At 43.1% G+C, this 22,337-nt stretch overlaps 1 protein-coding gene and 1 long non-coding RNA gene across 3 annotated transcripts in view; both read right to left on the reverse strand.

The window, feature by feature from the left end:
• Positions 1-6,711: 6,711 nt before the first annotated feature.
• Positions 6,712-12,418, reverse strand: LOC140647171 (uncharacterized). 2 transcript variants are annotated; one of them, XR_012040687.1, is made up of 4 exons: positions 11,964-12,418; positions 8,771-8,867; positions 8,209-8,396; positions 6,712-7,435 (listed from the first exon to the last, which is right to left on the reverse strand). It is a non-coding gene; the product is annotated as an uncharacterized lncRNA (long non-coding RNA). The 2 variants fall into 2 exon arrangements; XR_012040688.1 differs by lacking the exon at positions 11,964-12,418 and adding an exon at positions 9,671-10,041.
• A 5,850-nt stretch (positions 12,419-18,268) lies between these two features.
• DNAJB6 (DnaJ heat shock protein family (Hsp40) member B6) overlaps positions 18,269-22,337 on the reverse strand; it is a 65,162-nt gene continuing 61,093 nt past the window's right edge. Inside the window, exon 10 of the mRNA XM_072854705.1 lies at positions 18,269-19,877. Within this exon, the coding sequence (XP_072710806.1) occupies positions 19,795-19,877 (83 nt within the window). The 3' untranslated portion in view covers positions 18,269-19,794. The remainder of the gene's footprint in view (positions 19,878-22,337) is intronic.

Raw genomic sequence — 22,337 nt, forward strand, 5'->3', positions numbered from 1 at the left:
CAACAGATTGCATTGACTAGCGCTCCACTGACTGCAGTAGGTGCTTAGACAGCAGGCCCCATGAAGATACCTCCCTACGAGTGCTTGCCACCCAAGGAATCCAGTAATTCAGAGAGTTGTCAGCACTGAGGGAATACTGGACCTAGGGATCAAGGCCAGTGATGCTTCAGAGAGGGATGGAAAGAGAGCTAAGAAAGGAGCAAATGGACATATAAGAGGAGAATCAGTAGAGGACAATATCTTGCATGGAGCAGGACCAATTTTGGATTTAAGTATTTGGTTCTAGTTCAGCAGAGCTTTAGCTATCAGAGGTATTGCGTACTTGTTTACTTTTTATAATTTTATGTAGCCTGAGTGAGGATTTTCGGGGTCCTAGGTAGACTTCTTTGAAAGGTAGCTTTTTTTGTTGTTTATCTATGTATTAGATTTAAAACAGACACTTTAAGCCAGAGACACTGCGTTCTCATCACAGCATGACCCATCACTGGCCAGGTGAGAGAAATTTCATCCACAGTTTAGCAAAGCACATTGTACGTAACTTAAAGATTAGTCCCTCCTAAAGCCGGGAAACAATTCACGCACTTAAATGCACCTAAACACTTAACTTGTTTTTAACCAGAATGACAGAAAATTACTCATTTAAATACTACCAGGGATCACAAGTCTCTTCCCCAGTCTCACTGGCTTTTACAGCACTTGAATTTTTACCATTTAACATTAAAATATAAGCATTATGATCTTTATTTTTGGATGTGGCTTTACTTCGCTATAGAGCTGCTTAATTCTCTGCCATATCTGGAATGACATTTGCCATGAATGTCAGCCAATAAGTTGGTGAAAGTTTTTCTGGTTCCCTGGAAACCTTCCCTAACATCCCACCCTGCCCAAAGTTTAGACAATGACACATCTCAGCGTTACATGCTTCCCATGCTTCAGTTCTGAAAGGATTTTTCCCCTTTGCATATGAAGAAGAGCTCACACAGCCTAGATCAGCTTTGAGACATTCTTGGAATAGTCGAGATGCTCCGTATTTAAGAGAAATATTTATTTTACAGTTCATAGCCAAGGGCAGCTGGCCTGGCTCAGAACCCATTGACTCCATTGGGAATTGACTCAGGCTGATAGGAGCTGCTCTCAGACAGCCAACACATGCATGACCGACCGAAAGTGTAAATCTGAGAACTGGAGGAACTGTGCTACCAGCTAATAAAAAAAAAAAAAGAGCTTATATAGATAACACAAAACGAACGGTGTTTGGCCTGGAATTTTAAGAGGATTTACCTTCGCCCAAGCCTTAAACTGTTTAGAGAGCCACTGAAATGCAGATCTGGGCTGCAGTCCAGTGCTCCCTGGGAACAGAAGAAGAGGCGCGTATCAGTATCATCGAGTACCAGACTCCAACCTAAGAGACCCAAGCGGAGGATGAGCAGCTCCCGTGGCAACACTTCCAAAGGGAGAGCACTCAAAACGAAAGAATTAAAATCAGAATACAAGTTGTTTTACTGTAAAAAAAAACAACCCACAGTATAATAACTACTCCATGATAATATTCTTCAGGTCTTTCTCCATATAGACAAGTGCTTCCTCAGGCTATCAGAGAGATTTCCAGCAGATTTCCCGATTTCCAGGCTTTTCACACTGTCTCCTGTTTGCAGAGCATCTGTTTCTTCAAAAATAAGCAGGACTTACTCCTGCTGGCATTATCCCTTTTACACATAAAAAACATGGGTAGAACAATAACAAACAGATGTGATATATGATATATCATAAACTATAACAGCAACATCTCTCTCCAGCCCAGGAGGGTTATTTAATTCATCAGGTTTAACGAGTCTTCAAGCAGTTTATGGCACGTACTGATTCATGCAATCTAAATGCAGCTATGTCATTAATATCAGATAAATCTTTCTAAGCAAGAATCTATGCTTTCACACAAAAAAATGGGATCTGTGCTACACCAAGGGCTCATGTTTCAGCAAATAAATTCAATTTGGATTTAGGCTAGTGGTTTTAAATAAAATTATCCTACACTAACAGTGAGTTTAGCACTTTCTAATATTAGTTCTGCTCCTGTGCTGGGTCAGTAGGAAGGTGCTGAGATCGTGCAAAGAGTAACTAGCTCCCATGAGAAACCTAGCAGACAGATTGGTATTTGGGGGTGTCATGCTAACAGTGTGATTTTATTCCCAGTTTGTGAAATCTGTAACCCATACTTAGTAATAAAGCCTACACAGAACACATATTACAAGTAAAGATAAGAGACAACATGAGACTTGAATTAATAATACAGTGGTTTCCAGCCAAGGGTCAAGGTCAAAGAGCATTTTGATCGCAAAATCAGCAGCCGTTATTTTCATGTGCCTATGTCTTGTCCATAGCCATACATTATGCTGAGCATGCTATGTATACATCACCAACAGACTCATGAGAGCTTCTGGCAATGCTCCAAAAGTAGGCTATAAGGAGCAAATGACAGTTGGGAACTCGGAAATTTCTGTTTTTCTTCTAAGTTTTTAAAATATGAATGGGTTTTCCGGGGGATGAGGGAGGTACCAGTAAAATATTTCCCTGGCATCAGAATTATTAATCTGAAATAATTCAAGGAAGGCAATACTGGTCTACAAAATCCCGGTTAGAAGAATTTTTAAAACAGGAAAACTAGGCAGACTAGGGCTTATGGTCACTTTACTTACAATATAGAACAATACACGTATGTTTATTTTGAAAGCTTATCATTAGCACCAGTCAAAATAAAGTGCCTGAAGCTAAATGTATAAACTTGTAAAGATAGGGAATCCATTTTAAGCAATGAATTGAGCAAGCATATTGAGCAATGAATTCTTTACTACAGCTAGCCTTGATATAGCCGTATGTAGATCAACAGCATCCTTGAATACTTTTTGATAATATACTGTTCATATACTGAGGCAACCTTATTTAGAAGTCCTGAAGTTAAAAAAGGGGTGATGTAAATTCAAACTGGATTGGTATCTTAGCTTCAGAATAAATTACCTGTTTTAACTTAGGTGAGTTACTTAGGATTAGCTTTATAAGCAGAACTCAGGCACTTTAATACCTAAAAAAGAGGACTGTTGCAAGTCAGACGCCTTAGGGAATGACGTCAAGATAAGGTAAACTGACCCCACAAAGTGGTGTAGGGGAAGGGGCTAAGAAAACCTACTTCCACATGAAGCTCTCCTATGGAGAGGACTCTACTGATGGTAGACCTTGAGGTCAAGTCTACTGTTTTTTACAAAATGTGACATCCCGGAGGCAAGGTTACTGCTGCAGACCTATGAGGCCCATTGCATGGTTCATGGGCTGTAGGAGTCTTGCTCACGATGTCTGGCATTGAGTATATTCTTGTGCTGAAGCTTGCCCACGCTGTATGAAATCCTTGAATAGCTGTTTTAAAGATGCATGGTTATTCTGCTTCCTCCAAGAGAAGAGCCTAACAGGCAGGTGATAATGCTGTGAAGCCTTCAGGCTGCTGAGGGATGTGAACCTGCAACTACTCCATCCCAGCAGAAGGTTTTATCTGCTGAGCATAAATTGAGACCACCTTTAGGCATGTGGACCTTTTCAGGGTAGACTCTGAAGGTGAAAATGGGCACAGAGCACCTTATTGGTGACTACCAGCAGGAATGCAGGTTGCTGCATGAACTTGGTGGTTGTGTGTCTCTGCACACAGAACATGTAGGGATGTTTAGGGAGATCTCCAAGGAGAACCTGAGGAGGCTTCAGGCTTAGGACACTGTCAGGTTTAGCCAAGCAAGGGTGGTGGCTGATGGCTGGGCAGGTAGACTTTGGCATTGGAATTGCTTTTTTATCTCTTTATGCCCTGTCCATAGAAAGGAGATAACAGTTTTTCTCCAGCTGGCAATAGAGTGGCAAGAAAAAAAAGAAAACTAGACAAGGAAAGGGAGACAGTTATGCAGTGGCAAAGGCTTTATAACTAAAAGCTAGACAGACAGAGATACATTACCTCAACAGCACCAGAATCTAAGGCTGAAAAAGAGAGAGGAAATTGTGTCTGTCCTGGAATTAATAACTTTTAGAAGAGTGAGTTGAAAGCCCAGAAGGAGACTCCAAATTAAAACTATATCTGTTCTCTCTTTAGGGGAAAACTGTTTAAAGACACGAAGCAGACGGTGGGAGCAGGGCTCAATCACAGTGTGACAGTGAAGGACCAGTCACCAAACACACAGCGCACCAGCAGGTCTGACGATGGGCAAGTGAAGATGCCCAGTTATGCTGCCTTGGCATAGTTTACTATAAAATGACTGCAGGAACCATATAATAAGTAAGGCAAGGGACACACCAAATGGAGGTGAGCTTGTCTGTGCCCCCTGAAAGCTGCCCCCAGCCCAACCTGAGAAGCTGCAGGAACGCAGAAGAGAGGGCTGGAGCTGGACTGAGCCTAGAGGAGATGGTACCTGGAAGGACCTCATAAAGAAGAAGAGGATCAGAGCAACGAGGTGACTTGTGCCAGAGCTGAGGACTGTACAGCAGCAATGTAATCAGTCCCCTCCTCATAATGCTTAGAGTCAACTTCAGCAAAAGCGCAGTCTGAAAAGCTGAAGGCTCAGTGAAAAATTTGTGGGTTTTAGTAAGGAGTCATTTATTCACACTCCAGTAATAATTTTCCCAATTTCTGCTACTTGTAAATACAGTCCTGTTGTCTTGCGGCAGCAGGGAGGCAGTGCGGCAGGCGAGCACGGTGCTCCTAGTACGGAGCAAACAAGCTTGTACCACGTTCTCACGGCGGAGGCTGTGCTAATGTGAGTATGCTCAGGGCATGCCTGGTATTTTTGGAAGCCTGAGCAGATTCAAAATAGCTGAGCGCTGATGTATCTGGGATCAGGAGCCCAGGTCAGAGGGGATTAGGAGGCAGTATTCGTGGTAGCGTAGCTGCTTGCAGCTCTCCTGCATCAGGCAGCATCCAGGACCCTTCGTCACCAACTATGTCCTTTCCTTCTCACAGCCAGGCCAGCTCACTCTCATGTTCAGCACCGTGGGACATGGGTCTTCACAGATTTAACCAAAGGTGTAAATGTTTCACACTGCCTTTGGGGTCACTGTGTAAAGCGGAGCAGTTTTATAATTGTTAAAGCTGATGGACCTAGAAGGAGGTCCCGCTAGAAGCACCGGTCCCACTGGAAAGACATTACCTCAGGGACTGTATTGTGCATATTTTTTCTTCCAATCTTTGCCACAGCTGGAAATGGAAAAAAACCAAACACAAAACCCCACCACTTTCTGTTTAAGTTGCTGTAAAAATCCAGTCCATGAGTGCTTTGATAGCAGATAGCCTAATCCTCTTCTTGCTTGAGTGGTCTCTCCAATTTCTGCCGTAGAGCTGACAAGTCCCTTTGGGTTTATGGTGAGGGATTTTTTTTTTTAGAATTTTTTTTTTTTTTCTTTTGCTGTACTGATTTTACCTCAGGGGAAATCACCGAGATATTTTTCCACAAGCAATAGCTTCTTATTTATTTAGCTAAGCTATCTAATTCCATTAAAGGTAGCTGGTTTGGGGGCATTTTTAAACGTTCCTCCTTTTGCTCTGGATTCTTGAGATCTTACGGCATCTTTTTACCATGCTAGTTGCCTTGGATAGTTAAGGTTACATTAGGTTTGTCTAACAAGCGGGAAAATATATTTAAACCCCTCACAGAGGGCAGTTACAGGCTCTGTTCCACTCCAGCGGGGCTCACGTCCAGCGTGCGGGGGACAGAGCTGAAGGAAAGCCAGAAGAGAACTGGTTACCTTGCTTCTGCACTAACCCACACCCCGAAAACGTGAGTACCTACAAAAACATGTCTTACAATGCAGAAGATAAATAATTGAAGGAGTGGAATAACTTTTCCTGTGATGGATGTGCTGAAATTTTCCTCTAAATCAGGACGGTATCTTCCTATAGCCCTGCTCTGTGTCACACCCCGGAGTGGTGGACATCATAGCACAGGAACAGTTGGATAAAGAGTTATAGGCTGAATTATGCCAAAGGGCAGGAATGTGTTGTTCCTCCAAATACCATTTAAGCTGTTCAGTTTTGTTTTCTCTTGACAAACATGGGCTAAACTAATTACATTATTTTGCAGATAGCTCTGGATGGAAGTGAAATAAAACCTCTTATCTGTGGGAAAGCCCTTGGATATGGCTGTGGTTGTACAAATACTTGCACTGCAAATACAATTAGGCAGAATGAGAGGGGATGCAATGAGAGCCACCAGCAGAAGGGTGGAGTGGGGCACTTAGCGAACCTCACCCATCTCCATGTCTGGTGTGTCTAGATGTCAGAGAGAGGGTGAAATATGTTGTCTCGGTATTGGTAGTAAGGGGGAGTTGCTGTTAGGGTTGAATTTCATTTTTATAAGCTACAAGACTGCTTAATCTGTATTGCTCCACATTATTTCTCTGTGTGCTTGCCTTGTGAAACAGTGTCGTGGTTTAAACCCAGTTGGCAACTGAGCACCACACAGCCACTCGCTCACCCTCCCCTCCCGTGGGATGGGGGAGAGAACCGGGAAAAAAAAGTAAAACCTGTGGGTTGAGATAAAGACAGTTTAATAGGACAGGAGAGGAAGATAATAATAATAATAATAATAATAATAATAATAATAATAATAATAATAATAATAATGTACAAAACAAGTTATACACAATGCCATTGCTCACCACCCACTGACTGATGCCCAGCCAGTCCCCGAGCAGCGATCGCTGCCCCCCAGCCAACTCCCCCCAGTTTCTATACTGAGCATGACGCCATATGGTATGGAATAGCCCTTGGGCCAGCTGGGGTCAGCTGTCCTGGCTATGGTCCTTCCCAGCTTCTGGTGCACCTGGCAGAGCATGGGAAGCTGAAAAGTCCTTGACTAGTGTAAGCACTACTTAGCAACAACTAAACCATCAGTGTGTTATCAACATTATTCTCATCCTAAATCCAAAACACAGTGCTATACCAGCTACTAGGAAGAAAATTAACTCTATCCCAGCTGAAACCAGGACAAACAGCATGATTGAGTTTCTGGTCTAAAGAATTAATAAGCTAAATGGATTGAATGAAGTGCAACAGAAAAGGATTACATTACCTTATTTTATACATGGGGAACAGAGAGATAGGCTGACTGGTAACCATTTTAAGATTGGCTCAAGAAGGCAGAAGCAGAGCCAAGAAGTGCATGCAGATTCTCTAAGTCCCAGGCTACTGTCTTAACCATGAAAGCCACCTTCTCAAGTACGGAGTTATGTCTGTAATGTGATCATGCATCATACATCAAACCACTTTCTGCCTCCAGCCCACCTTCACTCCAGCAAATTTCCAGCTTTGAACTTCATATCTGTAAAGGCTGATTCCTCCAGCAAAAAATCTGCTTCCAGATTAATAAGCTTTGCAGCCCCAAATGCTCAGGAATTGCAGATAACCAGAAGGACTCTAACGAAGAAATCATAACAAAGCTGATAAATTAGGCTAATGTGCTAGGAAATTCAACTGTATCAAAAATGAGGATGAGGTAGCTTACAAAGTAGGAAGCTCTTGGCTGATGCCAAAAAGCTGTTTTAGTAACAATTTCAATTTGACGAGAGTCAGGAACACAACAACCTCTTCCTGGGGGGAAAGCAGAGCACGGCTTTATTTACGAGGTCAGGAACCTGACAGGAGTACATTAAGGTTTCTGGAGCAAAGCTCCTTCTAGGCTTATAAATGATAGCAGGATTTGGGGGTTTACTATGTAAGTATTAGAGTTATCACAGTAAAGTGCTCCACGTTTCGAGCAATACAGATTAGTTGGCAAAGGCTGCTTTAAGGTAATGTGGGTTGATGGGATTTCTTCACCACTGCACTTGGAAGGATGCATCATGATTTAATTCACTGAATATCAGTATATAGTAGTGCAAATAGCACAGCAAGTGCCAGGGCTAAATTAAGGAATGGTTAGTTCCATTCAGAAAAGCATTGTGCACTCCACAAGGTTTAATTTAAATAGGAAGACCTTTTCAGGATCTTTTCTAGAGGACACATCCTGATAATGTCCTCAAATTCTGACCAGATTCTGAGGTAGCAACCTGGTACTTCTGTTACTTGGCTCGTCTGTTTCCCGATCAAAATAAAATGTCCTTTAAGAGTGAGATTCAGTGTAATGATACGTATAGCAATAGCTTATTTATGTTACATATGTGAAGCCTTAAATAAGCCCAGAATTTTACCTCAGACTATCTGTGTTGGTATAACTAATGTATAGCACTTCTTCAAGTTCATGTGTCATTATCCCAGTGAAGGTACTTATCAGTAGAAATAGAGTGGTAAAACACACCGTGCTGAATCCCGCACCAATAGCCAGGTAAAGACACACAAATACGGCCTCTCCAAAGTGAGACAGCAGGAAAAGCTGCACCTGCAATAAGTACGTCCACATGTGACAAAAATCCCAGACAGAAGGGAAGAGCCTGATATAAAAAGTATGGTATTTATTTTAAATTAATCTTCAAAGTACAAGAATACAGCTGTGTCCTGGAGCTTTAATTTCAGATAAGGAAACAAAACTGTGGACTCCCTTTGACAGCTCTCTATCTCTACGCAACTCTTGCAAGCCAAAGAAATAAACTACACCAAAGTCCCTTTAACAACAGCGTAATTATATTTATCAAAGTTGGTATAATTATAGCTACCCTGGCAGCTGTATTTATGCTATTTTACCCACTCAAAGCCATTCCTTGTAGCTAACTCAGCACAAACCCTATGTTTAGTCCCAGCCAGAGATGGTCCTACCTGTGTAAAGGCACTGCAGGCAGACAGGCAGTTGCTTGGAAGAAGCTGCTGTTTGAAGAATGGAGTAAACTGAAGTCCCTTCTATAAGAGATGATGCCTAAAAGAGATAATTATTCCATTTGTGGCTGGGTGTTTCTCTATGAGATACACACTCTGGGTTTGCCATGAGATCATAACTTCATTGCAGTCATCATTAAGGGAAATTATATGGCCCCATGTAATGTAGCAGATCAGATTTTCATAATAAACCCCTCTTGACCATAAAACAAAGGCATTCTACTGAGGAGACCCAAATTAGGGTTAGATCACCCCAGTGTTTGGCACTACCTGAACATAAACTCACAGACTCTGCACAAAGATATTCAGAAAACTGATGATTCCACTGTTTTAAGACTGATAAAGGCGATTCTAGTTTGCTCCATCCTCCTAGCTGCTAGTACAGTATCCATCCTCTGGGCCTAAGAAAAGTAGTTGAAAATATCCAGAAGGGTGCATAAGGTAGATATACATATGTATATGTATGCATGCATATATATTTCTACGGAGAAAGAAACAACTTTCAGGTGTTCACTTCAGCTTGACCGGAAATCAGCCCCAAAGCAGAGCAAGAAGGCTAGCAGGAAGGGATAGTAAAACATCTCCAAAATAAAACTTTACCTGACAGAAAATTGACTTTTTAAAATTAATGATCAACCTCTTCCCATCTGAGGTACCTGCTTCCTAAGGGAACATTCATCTTTGTCAAAATACCTTAACAAAAATCTCTTGGTTGACTATTTTTCTGAGCAGCTCAGTTCTATACAGAGAAATAATTTGGGCCCTGTGTCTTTGGCCCTTCATCCAGCAGTAATAGGTGTATATTCAGTGTTCATCCTTTCCTGTGCGAACGTGCAGACGTACCTTTTTGGACTCAAGGCTGCTTTCGCCAGTAATCTTGCAAAAAGCATGGCCCCTTAGGCTGTGCGTTGTAGGACAGAATTGTTTCCTGAGGTTAAATACGATCCCCAGGAGGTGAAAATTTCCACCCCGGGACTGGAATCACTTGGGTGTCTCTCCAGCATCTGGGCATCGCAGCTCTCTGAAGGCATCCGTCCTTGGAGGTGTGGGGTCCCCGTGCCCAGCTGCGGTGGCCCTCAGCTCTGCTGCCCTGGGGGCTGTGGCTGCTCTTCCTTGGCACGGGAGACGCAATTACGGGGAAGAGCTCAGGGTTTGGCTTCAACTGTAATTGCTTGCAGAGGTGCTGATATACACACTCAGTCAGTCAACCTCCTCTCTCTGTGTAAATACACCAGAACTGTAGTTTAAATCACTGTTAAGACTGGAATAAGAGTTGAGAAGACTTGGAGACTATGCCTATTTTTAATTTAAAAAAAAAAAATCGCGATGAGGAGCTCTCTTAGTTCCTTTGCCCTGAGAGAGAGAGAAAAAGTGTCCCCAAATAGGTAAGCTCTTTATTTACTAGTTTTATTTACTAGTTTACTTTATTTATTTTCTTCAAGAAGCGCAAGACATTTTCAGCGCAGGCATTAGAGGAAGAGGACCCACACCTGTGCTGTCTGGGAGCAGAGTTTGCCCACAACTGATAAGGCCAACTAGTAGGCAGCAGAGAGGTTGCTGCAAAAGAGCAAGAATGAACAGAAAAACCAGGAACAGCTTCATAGGCCTCCCCAGACATCTCCAGGTAATGTCTTGCACAGCTATCAGGTGAAGCAATTCTGCTTCCCGGCAGCTACCTTGGTCCATTTTTTGTTATCAGTGTTGTGGAATTTTAATAATAAATCCTCAGTGTTGACCATCATCTCTCCAGTGAGTGAAGGGAAGCGATCGCAGGTGCTCAGTGGTCAGCCTTCCCCTTCCTCCTCCTCCCTCCATCATCTCCAGCATCCACAACACATCCTTCCTGCCAGCGTGCTTAACTTCACACCTGCTCAACTGCTTTCCACATAGACATCAACGCTTTAAAAAGACAACAGATGTTTTCTTTATCATCATCTTTTAAAAAATACCTAATAAAAGCTGAGATTTAAAAAATATATATTCTAAATTGCTCCACAGCTTTAGACAAACAGCCTTCACACTCCAAAAGTAAAAGCCTTATTTCAAGAAAGCAAGCACTCTGACGGCAAGACACAGACCACTATCGATTGCTGCTCCCATAAATCACATTTATTTTCCAAATAATAGGAAGATTCATTGTTTTCTGCCAAGCAGTGTCACCTGGTAATAGGAGCCAGTCAAAGCAACAGTAATTTTCACACCAGAAGAACAGTATCAAGCCTGTTCACTGAGTAGGATGAATGCTATTGATCAGGGGAAAAAAAAAAAATAAAAACAGGAGACAAAAAGCAAATAAATTAAGTAATGATGTATAGGGTGTGTAATGAAAGGTCTGTTAACATTTCCATTATTCAGCTTCCCTCCCCAGGTACCTCCTCTGAAGCATTTACAACCCCACTAGGAAACCTCCTCAAACCAGGGCTGCAAAGGGTTAATGGTGCAAGACCAACACTTAAAGATGGGGAGTTCAAACCATAGTATAAAAATGAAGGGAAAGGTCCTACCCTGGTCTCTGTTTATTGACACAGCAAAAGCTCCAGAGCATTCCACTGAATTGACTTTTTCTGCTGCAGAGAGACGTGGGGTAAAGGGACGGGGACTGCTGAAGGGTCGCAGTCAGGAGAAGCCACAGAGCTGTGGGAGAGGAGACATGTATACCTGCCCTGAATCTGTCCCCTGTGCGAGGGGCTAGAAACTACAGCCCCCCTGCTGAGTCCACTCATAGTCAAAATAAATAGCACAACAAGAAAAGTTGAACATATAAATCCTTATTCTCAAAATTTACCTAAACTTTTACAAAAAAAAAAAGCCCTTATCCACCATCACCATAGCAGATCATGTACACCAGATACTTCCCGACTGCCCAGCTGAGTGGCTGTTTGCTTGTGCAGCCTTGGCAAATCCATGGGCATTTCAGCAGGAGGCAAAGCAGTTGACTGAAGGTCTCACCAGACCAGTGGTGGAGAGGAACTGAGACCCATTGGCCTCCACCAATTCCGTCACCCGCATCCCATAGACGCAATTTTATACCCAGGGCAGCTGCAGCGTCCTGACGGGTCCTGTGTGCTTGTCTCAATGACCACCAGCAATGCAGCCAGCAGTAATGGAAATGAAAAGCCTACCTTGAAAAGCCTACCTTGAAAAGCCTTTTGAGTTTTTCTGCCTGTGTCTGGGCATCTGTCACTCTGTGGATTAAATTGAGAAGTATAGGGCCAGTCTCTAACCTCCTGACTTTCCAAATCATGCCTTCATATTCTCAGTTCTACAGCAGCGACGGGCGATGGCATTGTCACCCTCTTCTACTCAATGCCAGCAGAAAGTAGCCCTAAAATAAAGACAATCTCACAAACATTCCCCTCTGCCAAGAGAGACGGTCTCGTCCTCATGACTGGAGTTTTTGAGCAAGGTTAACTCTTGCTAACAGGGGACTGATGACTTTTCTGGGTGGAAAATAGATTCTGAGGCAGCTCATTGTTAGCAACTTAAACAAAATATTGCTAAACCACAGACCTAAACCTATCTGCTAACTAGCCTAGGAAAAACTTAGTAATCTCTGCGTGAACCAGCGGTTGTTTCATAACTGGGCTGGTAGAAACACCTATAGCTCTCTAGCTTTCTCAGCTGACACATCACAATAAAACGTGATATGAGGTGACTCATTACCATCGTGTTCTATCACATCCCATCTCCTAATGCAACCTGAGACTTGCATTACGCATGAGCTGAATAATATTTTCCTAAGTATTCATGATAGAAAAATTTGTGGTTCCAAGGGAACTCATTTTGTTGATTAAAAAACCGCCACCACCAAACCTGAATCCTGCTGAGAAAGAAGAGGCCATGGGCTCAGGTGCACCCAAAAAAAACCTTCCTGCAAACCACAGCAGGGCTACCTGCTGGGGCAGAGGCACAGCGAGCAGAGGTTACCAGTCACTTGAGCCTGTGTCTGCACTCAGATCGAAAACCTATTGGGCAAAATCGTATTTAAAGTGGAGCTGGATCTGAACCAGAACTGCAGAGCCAGACACACTCTGAGCTTTGACAGATCCTGACGCAACCTTTGGGGGATCAGATCAATGGGCCAGTTTTGACTTTGCACTTTAAGAATCAGTGTTTGATGTCCTGCACCCTCCCATCTCTCTGGATCCTCCTGACCATCACTGATGTTTCCTCATAACTAACTCCCCAGCTGTTTAAGATTTCCCAAATGACGTCGGTGACCCTAAAACCCAGTAAGTGAACACTTGCGCATAGCTGTCCCTGCGCAAAAGGTTCTGAGGGGAATAGGGAAAGTCACAGCCCAGATTGCTACAGATGAGAAATATCACCTGCATATTGGACAAAAAGGGATGGGAAATGGAAAAGCTGTTGTGCTGCCACGGGCAGCACTGCAGAAATCAGGGACGCGTGGAGTCGCACTGCCCACGTCTCCAGGCGCTGCCTGCAGGGATGTGTCACACCGGGAGCAAGGTGTCTTCCCAAGGTTACCGGACCTGTCTCCCTGGTCGGCAGGGATCATAGAGCCAACGCCAGTTCTCCGTGGGAGCAGGCAAACTGGCATTGGCAACACCAGGCACTTCTTACAATAAAGCACTTACTCCACAGTCCGTGTGCTGCCAGCCAAGCAGAGCTACAGACAGCTAATGCTCGCAGCCCCAGGAACAGCGAGCAGCGGCAGGAGCGGTGCCTGAGTCAGGAGGTGTGCGTCCCATCAGCCGCCAAGGAATGCCCCGTGATGCGATTTCGGCTGAGGGGGTGGGAAGGAGGGTGAAGGTGCGTGGGACCATGCTCTGGAGATACCATCACTGCCATGAGCTCATGCATTCTCATTGCAGAGCCCGTGAGAGCCTGGTGAGACTGAGGGCATCGGAGCTGGGTCTCGAGCGTTGGCCTGCTCTTCCTGCATCCTGGGCTCTGCGTGGCCTTTTCTGTCAGACTGATAATGGGGTATTAGCAAGTTGCTAAAATGCTAGTCATGCTCATCCAGGCAGCCATCACAGTTTATGGAGCTGAGCAACAGCCGCTGTTTAACGAGCTTTCCTAACCTAACTGAGAGGGTGATCAGAGGTAGGAAAAGGCCTTTCTGCGAGGAATGGTTCAATATGCTGGCCCTCTTGAGCCATAGAAGAGTTAACCAAAGGCTGGCATGAGCAAAATGTGTAAAATCATGAGTGGCATGGAGAAGGTGAATGAGGATGTGGTGTTCAGTGTCTCTTCCAGTGTCGGGATGGAGGAGGGGAGGAAACCAAAGGAAGCTGTAGGAGAGAGGTTTAAAATACAGGGGCTATCTCATTACCCAACGGAGTCAGGCGAGGAATCCCTTGCCATAGGACACTGGGTATTGAGCAGTTTTTTAAGTTAAGAGGCAGTTGAACAAGTCAATGGAAAAAAAAATACTGGGCAACAGAAAGACCATTTCTGGATCCAGGAGCCTCTGACCCACAGAGTGCCGCAGCTGGGAAAACATTCTGGTGAGGAATAATTACATGCTTAGCCTGTTCCTGTGCTCTGCCCTAGGCATCCACCATTAGTCACTATCAAAGACAGGACAGTGGGCCAGGTAGCTGACAAATCATTTTTATGGGTATGAAGTGTGACTCACAGCACTGGGAAGGCTCTCGTGCTGGTTACCTCCTCGCCTTGAATCCCCAAGCGGTAATACCCATGTTGTCACAACACTACCAGTATGGCAGGTTGTGGCTTGCATCTGCTGCCAGGATCAAGTCATGCACCTTTGGTGAGTGGCCCTTCCAGGTGCCGTGGGAAGTGTCTGCTCCTTAACGGCTCCTTAGAGCTCCTGCCCTTCCTCAGCTCTGAGCATGCAGTCTATTAAAGAAGCTTCAAGCTATCTCTTGGTTTCACGTAGCAATATGCAACCAGCACTGCTCAGCTTAACATATTAAACCATCCAAAGGTGTCACACACTGGGACTCCAAAAATCAGGCAGAAACATATATTTCATAAGTTTTAACTTAATACATTTAAGAGGTGTATTTGCGTACTGGCTTTGGCATGATCTACCATTTTGCACTGTTAGCTTTCATCTTGAAAACCTGAAAGTAAACTTTGCTTTTTAAGTTAAAGACATTTTCCCAACTGCAACTCTCTAATATTGAGATAATGTAAAAATAACACCTGTCATATCATAAGACTTCATTACATTGCAGCCTAAAGAACAAGCAAGTCACTCTGCATTGACCAAAGGATGAACACTTCCCAAACAAGGGATGGAAAAAATTATGTATGCTGTTTAAGTAGAAAGGTGCATGTGCATGCCAATGGAAACAGACATTGAAGAGATGCAGTTAGACATCCAGCCAGTGCAGTGAGGTCCTGTTCCCTCCTTGGAGACATCCTAGAAAATCTGTGATCACTTCCAGGCAGACATGAAGGCGTTTCCCTGAAATCAAAGCATTCAGACTCGTTAAGAGCACGTGTTTTGACCTTCCTGTCATGCTCACTTCTTGCTTTTTGGGCTGGCTTTGCAGTGACAACATGAGGCCTTCGGGAAGAGGCAGAAGGAAAGTGTGGGATACTTGATGCTCTAGTTGAAGATGTGCCAAATGACATGAGCAGTTTCTGCTTGTTGTGATGAAGACAGAAAGGTAACCTACCCCACGCTTGGAAATGTCATCTTGGGTCAGCTCAGCCTCTTTGGAGATGCTTCTCCTGCTGTCAGTTAACAGCTGGTGGCTAAGAGGGCACCAACAAGGTACTTAACAAACCTGACACTTCCCAACACCCCACCTAGTCCTTTTGGGCTAGAAAAACATGTGAGAAGTCAAAGTGTGCTGACGCAGGGCAGCTGAATCGATCATAGTTTCAAATATGAACAATTATTAAAATTGAGATCTGTATGTGGCTTTAAGTGCCCTGTTTTGATTCTTATCAGTGGAGAGGAAAATTACCTTGCCATGCCTAGAGTTTTCAGTGCTACAGGTAGCAATGAGCAAAGTTTTGCAAATAGTGATAAAAAAATCTCTTAAGACCAGATTCCAACTTGCTCATTGGGAAGAGGAGAATTAAATATACCTAATCATGGGCAATTGTACCACCCCCCCATCCATATATGAGTTAAAGGGGAGTAAGGTGCTCCCCAGGCAAGCTAACGTGAGAGAGCACTAAAATGCGAGCTAAGTCTGGACATAAAGCAGCAGGACTGCACATGAAGGAAGATAACTGAGATCTGAAATGCAGGAACGACTAACGTGTGCATCCCACGAATAAACAGTCCTGTGCAACTGGCACACGAAATGAAGGAGAAAAACAAATGGAAATGGATACCTTTCTGTATAGGCAGAATAAAGCAAGGAAATTCAATACAGTAACAAGCTAATCCCACCACTTGATAGGCACCAGTTTGGTGGCACATGTCTAGAAACATTCCTGAAGAACAAGTGGGTACGAGTCACACATTTCAGATGTGATTGGGAAAACAGGCAGTTTAGTGCTTCCCTAATGATTATTATACATTTTCTGGGTATCTGGCTCTCTCCTTTTCAAAAGCAGCATCTTTTCAGTGTGTTATTTCAACAAATACGTACAAAGTATCATGAGATGGTTCTGAAATTTGGGAAAAAAAAAGCAAGTCTCTGTAAAGGCAGCCGAGCTGACAGAGAAAAACAGAGTTTTGTGTTACTTCTAGAAGTAGGATTTACAGGTCTGAAAGCACTGATCAGAGACTGGGCAAAAACTTGAAAAATACATTTTAATCATTTTGACACCTACACTCTCTGAGATCATTTATTTAGGATCAAAGACTTGCCAAACCCTAGTTCAAAGAGCAAGCTATGCACATCTCCAAAAGCTGTGGAAAAACAACTGAATTTAAACCATTTTCGTAGTGGCAGCTTCCAAGCGCGGAGCAGGAACTCTTATCTGTCCATATTTTGCTTGTTTGTGATTGTGTCCCACTATCTTAAGATGAAATTATCTTGTTTTCAGTGTATCATTTTAATTATGCTCTTACTCAACTCACTGTGTGTTCTCTACACTAATAATCTAATTTTCTTATGTGATACTAAAAGGGATTGAAAACACTTTGGGTCTCTGAGCCCAGGTATCTGCTCTGTAAAGAATCATTTTGCAATACATTTTATAAATCACATCAGGTCTGTATTTAAACTAGTTCTGTTTCTGTCCTCAGCTCTTCCACAGAAGCGTTGTAGGATGATCAGGAATCTTTTTCCAACTTTCACAATACGTTTATTCACAGCCAGTCTTGGGCCAGCATCATCTGTTATCAGTTGTGGTGTCTCACACCCACCTGCATTTTTCCTGCCCCAACACATACTTTAAGTAACCATATCATCACGCAGCCTTCACCTTTGGCTGATGGATGCGCTGGGATACCAGACCTCACATACGTGCCTGCTCATACACACGTGGCAGACGTGGCACCAGGTCCAGGCTGTCCTGCAAGCAGCATAGCCACATGATGAGCACGGTGCTACACCCAGGCTCACAACCCTGCTTCACAGTGCTCAGTTAGGCTGTTACCCTTCAGTTAATATCCAGAAATAATCAGGCTGAGAAGGAAGATTAGGCTCAATGGCCATGGGCCCACATTTCTTACTTTCTGGGCAAGCTTGGGCAGATTCTAGGTAGCTATAGGAAAGATTATGTCCATGGTTCCCTCCTCTGGGAACTCTGTGCTTCCCAGGAGTTTCTCCCCATGGGAGGCGTGGGGTGTAGGAGCGCAGCTGCAAGCACACCAGCACCTTTCCAGTGGGATAAGGATGCCCGTGGTGAGACAGGCTTCCTAACTAATTTAGAGCCTACCTTCAGGTCTCCTGACTAATTAATGCTCTATCCTCCTCCTTCAAGCCTAACACAGGGATCAGAGTCAAGAAGATATTCAGGTACCAAATCCCAGTCTGCTCTAACTCTTCAAGGCACATTCTTGATCCGGAGCCGCTCTGTCCTGTGACGTGAGGCTGCTCACAGCACCGGGACAGCCTGGGGGAGACCAGCCCTGCGCTGGTGTCACCTCTGCCTTCCTCCGCCTCTCTTGCTTTTCCAAAGCACACACCATTTTCCCAACAAATAAGGAGCGCTGATAGCTTAAAATTGGCATATGTAGTGGGGGAGACTTCTCCCAGAGTACGGAAAGTGTACTAAATGGATGCAGTTCAAAGTGTTGTGTGTTATCCAGTGCGAATGTTCCTCGCATGGCTAATGTGCAAGCTCTGTTTGATGCATATGCTCCTATGGTGATGTTTCCAGCCAGAATGAACCCTCGTTTTCCACTATCAGCCATTTGATACAGGGACTGTATCAACTTGCTCATGGATTTAGCAAAAGGAATAACTTGGTATGCTTGTGGGTGTTTTGTGAATGCGGACTCTCCCCCTTGTGCTTACAGCCTAAACTTTAATTGAAACTAAACAAGAACAACTGATGCCAGCTCTAGTCTACAGTACAGTGCAAGAGGACAAAGTATAAAGGAGAATTTTCTTTATTTTTAAATATTAGTAACACTGCACAAAACAAAAAAAAAGTGGTACTTAAGTGACAGAAAACCAGTACTCAGTCTTATTTCATATTAACCATAATTGAAGTACCCTAACAGAGTTCATGTATGGTTATATGTTTGCGTAGGGTTACATTGGGTAATTTAAGCCTTTGAAGCTAAACCGTTCAGACACCAGAGACACCAGAATTTGTTATATCAAACCATGCTAGAATGCAGACTTGATTTTTCTGTTTAGCTTCTTCCTTACACCGTTATGTGCATTGCTACATCTTTTAAATGTTAGGATGAGTGAGTTTCTCCAGGAACTGTGGGCTTTCAATATTGCCAGGTTTAAGTCTGTTACATCAACAACGTATTGGCAAGAGGAATAACAAAACGAAACAAAACCATAAGCTGCTAACTCCGACCTGGAGGTTAAAAAGAGGAGGCAACATACTGACAAGAAACATGCAGGTAAATGCTTAAGGCAACGGAAGGGCTCTGTACAAACTAAAAGGTTAAGAGAAGCAATGTGTCATGCACATGAGACAAGTATGGGAAGCAAGGAAGTAATCTTGCCAGAAAATACATATTTATTTTAAATTGAAGACGTCTTTTCAAGCTAAAAAAAATTAGTCCTGCAATAAAACCGATGCAAAATGCTTTCATACATAAAGGTGTAAGTTCTTTGCAGAAACAACTTGATAAAATCTTATACGGATGCTGAAAAATGTTTGTTATCTAAAACCTACTCAGCAGAAACAAAGAGCACTTTTAAAGTAGCACTTAGATCATTTGTCTCTAGGTTCTGAAAATAAACTTTTAAAATAAGGAATGATTTCACTAAATGATTCATCAGGAGTCAACTATGCTTAAGGAAATCCGTAGGAGTGCTTACAGGAGACCATCATTACACTAAGTTTCTTAAAATCAGAGGTTATATCTTCATGATACAATTTAAAATGAAGGAACATTTTAATAGCAGGGAAAAACCTTTGCTGCCCAGCTTGGGGAAAAAAACCCAACCATAAAAGTCACTTATTAAGCTTGCATAAATTACCCTATAAGAGCTCATGTCTCAATCCCATTCCCAATGACATGACTGAATAGGACTCTTCTTTCAACAGGCCTGATGTTGATGCCAGAGCGACCAACCAAACAGGCATTTGCACAATGCTTTATATCCTACAAAACAAATAAACAAACACTAGACTAGAGTCGTTTTAGTCCCAGGGAAGGAAGAGGTACGAAATTCTGTGACACTTTCCAATCTTCAAACATAACACACTTCTAACCAAGATCAGCCTCATTCGAATTCCCTAACCTGACTGGCAAGAAAGCCACTCCGTGAAACTAAAAAGAATAACATAGTGCAATTTTAGTACAGTTTTAAACATGAGTCACTTCCTTGCTAGCAGTGTGAACAATCAAAAAATATACACAAGAGGTGTGCTCAAATGTAACATTAAGTTGTCATTATTATAAAGGTATTGGCATAGCAGAGAAGTCCATTTTAGTAACTCCCTTTGGTTGACTTCTTCTTCTTCTGTTCCTCTCTCTGCTTCTGCTTCCTCCTCTTGCTGCCTTCTTTGTGTCCTGAGGAAACACGGCTTGTAAAACACTATTCACAGCATTCATGGACTTTTCCCTCTAGCAAAAGCACACGTTCTCTGAATGGTTTAAGGAATCTTAAAGAAAATGTCTGGAATTTCTAGACATTTCTAGAAAATTTCTAATGTGGTTTTTTACATGATCAGTTCTACTATATCCCCAGTTCTACTATATCCCTTATACAGGATAGAAAGAAAACACTATCAATCTTTGAAGTCTGAAAAGATCTGGAGAACTTTCAAAAGACTTCAAAGCCATTCAGGAAAAGCTTCAAAATTAGAGCACATGCAAAACCAGAATAATTTTCAACACAGAAGCAATAAATAAGACTTATACAGCAGGAGCTATTTAAGTACTGGCGTTTCCTGCTCACAGCAGTCAGAGTTACCACGACATTTGCATTTCCATTTTAAGACTAGGGAATGCCAAGAATCCTGAGTAAATAAGAAGGTGCTCAGTGTTTACCAATATGCATTTTATATGCAGGTCATCAGCCTGCTCATGCTTAACTATGCACCATAGGTTACATTCTACTGCAGCTCCAATGGTACATGGAAATACCAAGTTCAAGCAACAATTATTTGCTACAGGTTCAGTAGGCACAAGCTCCCAGCCATGTGATCATCATCCCAATTATTTTCTTCCCCCACAAAGATGCGTGAAAAACAGTTCTTGCTCTGCATCTCGTTCTTTCCTCCAAACTTGCAGTAAAATGCAACTTGCTAGCAGGCTTGCATGCACAGTGAACTGTGCAGAACCAACACCCCATCTACCCAAGTGCACTTATAAATCTAAACTCAAAGCTAGCAAACATTGCCCTCAGATAATCACTCTCTGATGCTTTGAGATAGCCGGAGGGATCTTTTAGCTCAGCGGTGCTCTGCCACTGGGAATCAGCACAGCCCAGTGAACGGGGCCAGCATGGAGCGGAGGAGCCCCGGCAAGGCAGCTGAGAGGCAGGGCTGGGAGTGAGAGGAGCAACCCAGGAAGGACACAGCTCTGCCTCTCTGGAAACCTGTTTCTTTCCCCCATTCTGTCTGCAGGCAGGCAGATTGGACCCTGAGGAAGCTGTGTCACCATCACGCCCGGTTCTCCATCAATCCATGTCCGTCAATTTAGCACCAATAGCAAAATTAAGATGGGAAAAGGAAGTGGTGGGAAGTCAGAGGAGTATGAAGCCATGCTGTGGCTGAAGTTTGCTCCTAATCAGAGCTCCTCCCAAGCGCAATTAGGGTTGTGCCCACGGCAGAACTGCACTTCTTCGGTTTGAGTTTAAGGCTTGGGGAGAACCACGAGATAGTCTTTGGGCTAAAATCACTTGAGACATTATCAAAAGCTTGTGCGTTAGAGGAAATACACTCCCTTGTAGCAAAGGCAAACTGTTCCTAGGTTACCATTCTCGCTCCTATGCTGTATCAACAGCATGACTTCATCCTTTGCAATCATCTGAGTCAAGAAGCAGGATATTTATTTAGAAATTCTGCCATGAGCGATTAGCCTGCACAAAGTTAGAGTGGAAACCAGTTTTATTGTTTAAGGAAGAGAAAACTGGCAGTGCTTTGCAGAATTGCAGATGACGCTGTGTTTTCCCTGCACCCTGCCACCCTCCTGAGCTACAATCCTGTCCCCGGGGACACCGCGAGGATATCTCCTAGTTAAGAACTCCATCCATGAAGTTTACTTCAATGTCAGCCCCTCAGTCACCTATACATCGTCAAAAATAGGATCCCTTGGCATTTAATTTACTGCTGTAAGGAACACATCCCAGAGGGGCTCAAGCGTCTCTTTGCTTTCCCACAGAGGCCAATGGAGGTGGAAGAGACGTGCTGACTCCTGAGAATCAGTCATCCGAAGGTTGTTATTCAAGGGATTCTTCCCTTTACTGGAGGGAAAAACAGCATCATATCAGCTGATCAGAACTAGTTCATGTAATAACTATGAAACATTAACACAGATATTTGGGAAAGGATCATTAAACCCTAACAGGTTATTAGCTTCCTAATTTTCTCATTTTTCATTCTCAAAACACTGTCAGTATTTTTAAAAGGCTTCCACATACAGGCATGATTGCATTTGATACTGCTATTTTATATCATAATGCCTTTTTTTTTTTGCAACAGTCCATTTTCTTCCGATCTTCGAGATGGAAGCAATTGCTTTTGAAAGCAATTCTAGCAACTCTTCCTTAAAAATACTGTGAATCAATGTAAATTATGACTTGAAATTAATGCCACATAATTCATTGTCTTCTAAACGAAACAACTCAAATGTTAAAATAATGTGGTATGACATTTGACAACATGGTCTCCTACCAGCCTCCGGAATGATAAGGGTGAAATGTGGAAATCTTTCAAGTGTTATCACTGACACACAGAAACAGATTGGCCAAAGTAGGAGATAACGCACAAACACAGAGTATTCCTCAAGAGAAAACTGCCAGGTCTT

The sequence above is a fragment of the Ciconia boyciana genome, chromosome 2 (assembly GCF_034638445.1).
Source record: "Ciconia boyciana chromosome 2, ASM3463844v1, whole genome shotgun sequence".
In the NCBI taxonomy this organism is placed as follows: domain Eukaryota; kingdom Metazoa; phylum Chordata; class Aves; order Ciconiiformes; family Ciconiidae; genus Ciconia; species Ciconia boyciana.